Genomic DNA, 7,658 nt, shown 5'->3' on the forward strand with positions numbered 1-7,658 from the left:
GGTGGGAGCAGCACCAGCGCGGGGGTCGCCCTCGCCGCCCCCAAGCGAATGTAGGACCTCCTCCGTGCGGGCCGCAGCCGCGGCCGTTGCCTTCGCTGCTGCCGGCGTCGCTTGGGGTGTGCGCAGCCGCTGCTCGCAGAAGGTAATGAAGTCGAGGGCGGCGTCGAGCGAGCGACGGGCGTCGCGCAGGCAGTTCCCGGTGGCCAACGCATCCGCGGAGGCGAGCAGCGCCGCATTCTCCCGCAGCACCGCCGCCAAGCCGGCAAGGGCGCGCGCGCGGTCCGGCGGCGAGAGCGGCGCTGGAGCGGGGCGAGTGACCTCGCACAGTGCGCGCACCGCCACCGCCGTCGGTTGGGCCGCGAAGGTGCAGACGCCAGCCGCGTCGGAGGGACTCTCCACCACGACGGGCACGCCGCAGCCGCCGCACGGGTCACACGGACGCAGCTGGCCGCACACGTACGCCGCGGCTGCAGCGGGGGGCAGCAGGTCGCGGTAGCTTTGCCGCCACGCAAACCGCACCATCCGCGTGCACGAGAACGCCCCACATCGCCGCATCGCTCGCCGCAAGCTAACAGATGTGTGCATAAATTGTGCACCCTTCCTTCGCCTCGCCTGCACGCCCGCAAAGCCGTCTGCCCCTGTTCTTTGTTTGATTGTTTTGTGTGTGTGTGTGTGTGTGTGTGTGTGTGTGTGTGTGCGACGGCACGGCCTCGGTGTGGGGAGCGGGCGAAGAAGTCCAAAGAAAAAGAGTTGCATATTGCACGCACGCAGCCAGTTTTTCTTGCTCTCGTTGGTAGTAATTCTACAAGAGCCATGAAGCACATTTGCGCAGGCGGCAACAACGATGCAGCCACACCGCACCACCCCTCCCGCTTCCTCCTTGTGGTCACTTGAGGCGCAATAAATATCGTTATTGTTTAAGTTTCCTTCTTCTTCTTATATATATATATATATTCTTTGCGGGCGGCCATGCACGTGGCGCCAGAGGGCAGCGATGTGTGTTTGCCTGTGGGCCACTTGTCTACTGCTGCTGCCCCTGCGGCTCCGCCAGGGCCTCCTGCAGGCACGCCGGGCACCACGCCAACTCCGCCTGCGTGCGGCACAACACCTGGCGCTCGAATGCGGTCAGTGGGTGGTGCTGGCGCAGGTAGGCGCGGGCGGCGCCCTCCAAGAGGTGCTGCAGGATGCGGCCGCCCCGCCGCTCCGCCGCCGTCTGCAGGAGCTCCACAAAGTCCCCCAATTCCCACGCCACGGCTCCTGTGAGCGGCGCCGCCTCGCTCAGCCGCCCTGTCGCGGCCCACCGCCGCAAAAGACGCTCAGAACTCACGGAAGATGCAAATACGACGCCGCTCCCGCCATCACTTGCGCCGGCGCTCGCCGCGGTGGGGATGGCAGGCGCAGCCGCGTCTGCGAAGTTGCGGTGCCGCGTGTCTTCTCCCGTCATGACGGTGTGGGCAATAAGCCGAGCGAGCACGACGGCAACAGGCGGGGGGCAGGCGGCGGCGGCCACCGCAAGCGCCTCAAGAAGGCGCCTGCTCATCGACTCCTCCGCGTGGGGGGCGGCGTAGGCGGTGAGCGCCTTCAGCGCGTCGGAGGCCGCGTCGCTGAGAACGCCCCCCGACGACGGCAGCACCCCGCCGCAGAGCACCTCCAGCAGCGCGACGAGGTCCGCGTTCTCCCCACAGGGCGCGCCGTCAGCGCCGTCGTGTTGGCTGCCCCAGTCCCGCTGCGTCGCGCGGTGCAGCACCGCCCACTTGAGGGCGTGGCACAGCACAAGGTCCCACCTTAGCAACCGCTTCACGCCCTCGTGCGCCCCAAGCGCCTGCTGCAGCCAGGCACACCACGCGGACTTACACGGCAGCTCCGCGTCGTAGAGGGGGAAGAGGAACCACGGCCACTGCGTCTGCTCGACGGCACGGCGCAAGCTCTGCCCCAACGCCACAAGCGGCAACGGTGGCGAGGGTGCACGGACCACCGCGCCAAATTCGGTGTCGTCGGGAAGGCCGAGCATCGCGGCTATCATCGTGGGGGCGGCGTCCAGGCAGTGCTTCGTCACGGCGATGCCGTGCAGAATGAACACCTCGGCAACGTACGTGTCTCGTGTGTACTGCCGCCGGTGATCGCGCGGCGTGGCGCGCGAGTGCCGCCGCATGAAGCCGGCCACCTCAATCATGGTGCACAGCTCGTCCGGCGGCAGGTGCCCCGCCACTTGGGAAATGCCCATGCAGCGCTGCTCAAAGTGGGCGGCCAGAGCCGCGGCGTAGCCCATCGAGGCCTCGCAGCAAACCGCAGGGAAGGCGGCGTGCGCCGCGGCCATCAGGCGAACCCGCGCGTGGTTCAGGGAGGCCCAGGCAGCCTCCACAAAGGAACGCAGGTTCAGCGTCGTGGGCGGCTGGTTGGGTGCCGTGGCGGCGGCCCCCACGCCTCGATGCTCCCCCACTCGGGCGAAGGCACGCTGCAGCCCCGTGGCGGTCAGCAGGCACGTCGCCAGCATTGCCTGTACACGCCCTTGGGTCTCGCCCGCAGCGCCGAGCAGCGCCTCCGTCTCCGCCGCCCCGCAGGCGACGGTGAAGTACGTCGCCAGGTAGTGCGTCGAGGTGAGGGCGGCGAGCAGCGCGGCGCAGTGGCCCGGCGGCGCCGCGTCCCCCACGCCGTCCTCGACGGCCTGCACGCGCGGCAGCAGCGTCTGCTGCGCGACGCGCGCCAACTCCACCCCGCACGTCTCCACCGGGGCCGCGGCGGTGAGGAGGAGCCACATCTCCGCCGGCATGCACGCACCCACGCCCACCGCCGTGAGCAGCGTGTCGCGGAGGTCGTGGAAGACGTCAAAGATCCCGTGGCGCACAAAGGCGCGGAGCACGAGGAAGGCCGCGAGACACGCCACAACGTCCGAGACGCAGCGCGGCGCCTCGTCGGGCGCGGCGCACACGTGGCGGAGGAAGAGAGCGAGCACCTCCTGCAGCGGCGGCAGCAGCGCGGCGCAGGCCTGCTTCACGTGCAGCACGCGGCGCAGCAGCAGCAGCTCCTCCACGACCTCCCCAAGCGGCGTGGCCCCCGCCACCACGCTGCCCAGCCGCCCCGCCACAAACTGGGCGTACCGCGGGTCGGCCGCCACGCGCACGGCGACGCGTGGGAGCGACAAGACGCCACCGCCCAGCAGCAGCCGCGCGGCCAGCGTCGGCGGCAGCACCCCGAGTGCATCCATGACGCTCGTCGTCAGTCCCAGTTGCTCCAGCGCGCGGGCCTTGTCCTCGCCGCTCCGCATCCACTCAGAGAGATCGGCAAACGTCGCTTCATTGCCTGTGCCGCTGGCGACGCCCTCCTCCTCCTGCTGCTGCTGCTGCTGATGCGCCCCCTCCGCGCGTGTGGCCGCGTCTGTGGGGGGAACGCCGACCTCCCCCACCGCCTCCACCACCTCGGCGGTGGCGTCGTAAAGGAGCCACACGAGACACTCCGCGGCGGCGCTGCACGGCACGGTGTGTCCGGAGGAGAGCTCCGTGATGAGGAGCCGCAGCAGCTGCGCGCAGCCAGGGCCAAACGCGCATCTTTCCCGCAGTCTGTCATCGACCACTAGCCGTGCCCGCAACGCCGCCGTGGCACACTCGCGATGCTTGCGGACGGTGCTGCACAAAAAGCGCAGTAGAAGCTCAAGGTACGCCTCGCCCTGAAGAGGTGCGGGAGATGCCGCCGCCTCCGTGCCGGAGGGGCACAGCGGCACGGCGTAGTAGCCCCGCGCCAGGTCTGCAAACTCGTTCGCCTGCCACTGGTGCTGACGCGCCAGTGAAGCCATCGCGCCAGCACCCGCGTGCAGGCCCATCTCGGCAGCATCTGCGTGGCTGTCTGCCCCGCCGTCGAACGCCGGCTGCACGTGGGCCGTGAGTCCGTGAGCGGGGCCCGCGGCTGTCGCGCGGGTGGCCCGCGTGGCCTCGCCGCGGCTGGGCGCGTCTGCCGTGCGTTGGCCGTAGCTGCGGTCCGGGAGGCACCGCGGAAAGGGACTCCCCACAACGGCCTGAATGGGGCGCAGCGTGCGGCGAGGCTCCGCGCCGTCTCCGCTGGGCCGCTCCACGACGTCGGCGAGGACGGGGATGTCCCCGGCCGCCGCAGCCATTATCCCCTTCACACACGCACACAGACACGGGCAATCGGATAGGGGGAGAAAGAGGCAGAAAAAGGAGGTGTCAAGCCGCAGAAAAGACGTGTGGGCCGCATGGCCGCTCACAGGCGCCTGCGACGCCCCGGTCTTCGACCTCGCCGGTGGCGGCGCACACCGCACGAGCGCAGCTGCCCACAGCCAAAACACCACGACAAAAAAGTGATAACAACAGCAGCGATGAGCGGCAACAGCGGCGGTCCGCCCACAGGCGCCGCAGCAATGAGAAAAACACTCGTTTAAAAAAAAAGGGGGGAGGGGGTTCTTTGACGCCAGCCCCGCTGCTGCGCATAACGGCCTCCGCCGCTTCCGTAGGCGCACTCAGCAGAGAAGCAAAAAAAGAAAGGGAAAAGGGGAGAGGGGAGAGGGGAGAAAGAGAGTCCATCGCCATTCCTCCAGTCCAGCCACGCACAGAGAGAAAGAGAAAGAGAAAGAGAAAGAGTGCGAACAATGTGGGCGGGGGAGGAGAGTGAGGGGAAATGGGGTCACTGAGAAGGCAACCAACAAATAGGTACAACAACAGCAATAAAAAAAACGCTCAATCAACAACAAAAGCAGGAAGGGAAAATGTGCGAAACGAGTGAGTAAAACAACAACACGAAAAGAAAAGCAAGAACAAAAAAAAGGGCATGACGCGGGGCCCTCACTCACGATCTCCGCCAATCCCACACATACCGAGTTTCATGTACGAAGCGCTTAACGAACCCTGTACTCTCCGCCGCCGCCGCCGCGTGTTGCGGCGCCGCGGTCTGCACTGCGTCGGGCCCCACCTCGACAAACGTCGGCTGTCGCCGCGTCAGGGGGGTTGATGCCCCCAGCGGGGAGATGAGGCGCGGAGAGCGCAGGTCTGCCTCACCCGCGACGCCCGCGCCGGCCCCGGCGAAGGCCTGCCGCGGATTCGCGGCGTACTGCAACAGCGCCCCCATCCACCGCTTCGCCGTGTCTAGGGCGGTGGAGGTGACACGCGTGGGGAGGTACGCGACACCGCCCTCCTGCGCGGCGTCGCTGGCGCCGTCCGGCGCAAGGGAGAAGAGGGCGGAGGTGATGGAGGGCGGGGGCCGCCTGCTCCCCGCCTTTTCGCCGCGCCGCTCCCCCGCACCCGCGCCGCTGGGCCCCGCGGAGGGCGGTGGTGCAGGCTTCGCCGCGGCAGCGGCGTCTCTGCGCGGAACCGCGGAAAGCGCGGCCCCGTGCGCGCTCCGTTTGTTGGGGTTCGCAAAGTCCGGGACCGTGCCGTGGTAGTACGTCTTGCCGTTTAGCTCGAAGCGGTAGATGTAAAAGTTCCCCTCCCGCACATGGACGCGCCTGTGCCGCCGCCGCTCTCCCGCGCCCGCCGCCGCGTCCACCCGCTTCGCCTGGGGGCTGCCGCCACGACTCCCCTCCGCCTGCTGCTCCGCCTCCTCCGCGGCGGCGTCATTGTCGTCGCCGTCGTCGTCCACGTCGCCCTCCTGCAGCGCCTGCGTCGTGGTCACCCAGCCGGGGTCCTCCGGCGGGGCCTCGCGGGCGGCCTTGCAGTGCGGCCGCATCGCCGCCAGCACCACCGCGTCTAGCGGGATGCTGCGGTCCGCCACCCACAGCCCAACCTCGGCGTCGTAGCGCAGCACGTCCCCCTCGTCAAAGCCGTCCATCACGGCGGCCCCCATGACGTACACGTCGCGGTCGTCCACGGGCGTGGTGCCGCCCTCGCTGAGGGGGAGGGGCGGTGGGCGGTGGCGGTCCACAAGTCCGCGGAAGCGCCAGTAGGCGTCGCCCGAGGGGAGCGGCTCCACGCGTCGCGCGAAGATGTCCGGCCGCTCCGCCAGCGCGAGACAGAGCCGCTCCGCCAGCTGCTTCCCGATGCGACCGTGAAGCATGTTGTCCTCCGTGATCCACGTCTCGAACCCGGCGGGCTCAGTAAACCCGGCGGGAATGGCAGGCAGCGTCGACGTGGAGCTGTCCAGCGAGCTTGTGCGCGAGTGCTGGGAGCCGCCGAGGTGGGGGTCTACGCCCACGTGCCCCATGCGACAGCGCATCTCATGCAGAAAGGACAGAATGGGCACGTTCGTCATGAGCGAGGAGAAGCTAAACGTATCCATCGGTGGCATGCAGGGCTTCGCGTAGTACGGGGAATGCATCGTTTGCTTCGCCGGGCGCTGCAGCAACCCGGCGTCAATGAGTTGGTTGTAGTACATCCCCGCCGCCATGAAGGTGATGCGGCTGAGGTTTTGTTCACCCGCGGATTTTGTGAGGAAAACAATCGCCGCCAACGGCGCCGCCGCCAGTGGCGGCGGCAGTGAGACGAAGTGGTCGTAGTTCGACCCGGCGATGCCCCCCAGCTGAATAAGCCCGGCCGGCACGGGCACGCGCGGACGCTGCTGCTGTGGCGCGGGCTGGTGCGGGTCGTACGACGGCGACGACGCCAAAGAGCAGGCTGCCGCCAGCGCAGACCTCGGCAGCGCGGGGCGCGGGTGGTGGCCGGCGGAGAGAGCGAACGGGTCCTCGTGGCGGTTCCGGGGAGGCGCCGCGGGGGACTGCGCCGCGGAGGTGCGCGTTTGGCTCCGCGGCACCGAGGGCGGGGCGCGGGGCGGGCTCGTCGCGGAGCAGTACGCCTGACTCCCCGCGCTGGCGGGCACCGCCGCCCCCTCCACCTCCATCGGCACGAACCCAAAGCAGCCGACGATGTTGACGATAGAGCCGCAGAGGTAGACGCCCTGCTCCATCGCCATCTGCAGCTGCTGTGGGCAGCCGGCGCCGAGGATGCCGTTCTGCTGCGCCAGCTTGCTGGGGTCGTAGCGGAAGGCCACCGCGCAGATGATGGGAAGGACGCGTTTCTTGCCCGCGCCACTCTCCGGCGTCGTCAGCCCCGCCGCACGCTCGTGCGCCTGCCGCATTTCCTCGTCGGTGTCAAAGAGCATCTCCTCCACTCGCTCCACGACCCCGCGGTAGAGGGCCTCGCGCGAGGGGTAGGAGGACTCCCCGTCGCTGTTGTCTGTGGCCGGGATCCGGCTCAGGTCGCCGGGGTTCCCCGGGCGGCGGAAGTAGTAGTTCACCCCCGCATCGCACCGGGTCCTGTGGAACTGCACAAAGAGGGCACAGTCGGGGGAGGGAAAGAACTCCTTCGTCAGCGGGATCAGCACAATCTCCTGCCTCTTACCGCCGCACCCAACGCCGCCGCCCCCCGCCGCCCGCACGACGTACAGGCCCCGCTGCAGCGTCTCCCGGCTTGGCACCGCCCCCATTCCACCCGCCGCGTGCGCCGAGTTATAGGCGCTACTTCAACCAGCCTCCCGCGCCCGCAGTCGCTAAAAGTGAAGTGGGCTGGGGGAAAAAGGGGCAAGGCCAATAGCAACCTACTTCCGCCCCCTTCCCTTTTTTATTTGCCTGCTTTTTACTTCTGCCTCTCTCGCAGTTTCTCTTTCTCTTCGTTATTTTATTTACTCTTGCTTACGGATAAATACTCCTCGTGCTCCTTCCCGTGCCTGGCCGCCCGGGGGAGCTATGGCTGAGTGTGCCTACGTGTGTGTGTGTGTGT

The 7,658-nt window shown here is 68.3% G+C and overlaps 3 protein-coding genes across 3 annotated transcripts in view, besides 5 other annotated features; all 3 read right to left on the reverse strand.

The window, feature by feature from the left end:
• Tco025E_02791 (uncharacterized protein) overlaps positions 1 to 522 on the reverse strand; it is a gene marked incomplete at both ends in the record, with an annotated part of 2,049 nt that extends 1,527 nt beyond the window's left edge. Inside the window, one exon of the mRNA XM_029369714.1 lies at positions 1 to 522. This exon is cut by the window's left edge and continues 1,527 nt beyond it. Within this exon, the coding sequence (XP_029230172.1) occupies positions 1 to 522 (522 nt within the window).
• A 137-nt stretch (positions 523 to 659) lies between these two features.
• Positions 660 to 697: a microsatellite.
• Positions 698 to 937: 240 nt separating this feature from the next.
• Positions 938 to 954: a microsatellite.
• A 67-nt stretch (positions 955 to 1,021) lies between these two features.
• Positions 1,022 to 4,108, reverse strand: Tco025E_02792 (uncharacterized protein; the record flags this gene model as incomplete). The annotated part of the gene is made up of 1 exon (XM_029369715.1): positions 1,022 to 4,108. The coding sequence occupies one exon, from the start codon at positions 4,106 to 4,108 to the stop codon at positions 1,022 to 1,024; it is 3,087 nt and encodes a 1,028-aa protein (XP_029230173.1).
• Positions 4,109 to 4,564: 456 nt separating this feature from the next.
• Positions 4,565 to 4,592: a microsatellite.
• A 71-nt stretch (positions 4,593 to 4,663) lies between these two features.
• Positions 4,664 to 4,702: a microsatellite.
• Positions 4,703 to 4,797: 95 nt separating this feature from the next.
• Positions 4,798 to 7,365, reverse strand: Tco025E_02793 (uncharacterized protein; the record flags this gene model as incomplete). Its single annotated transcript, XM_029369716.1, has 1 exon — positions 4,798 to 7,365. The coding sequence occupies one exon, from the start codon at positions 7,363 to 7,365 to the stop codon at positions 4,798 to 4,800; it is 2,568 nt and encodes an 855-aa protein (XP_029230174.1).
• Positions 7,366 to 7,629: 264 nt separating this feature from the next.
• Positions 7,630 to 7,658: a microsatellite.

The sequence above is a fragment of the Trypanosoma conorhini genome (assembly GCF_003719485.1).
Source record: "Trypanosoma conorhini strain 025E chromosome Unknown Tco_14.4_contig_00116, whole genome shotgun sequence".
NCBI lineage: Eukaryota > Euglenozoa > Kinetoplastea > Trypanosomatida > Trypanosomatidae > Trypanosoma > Trypanosoma conorhini.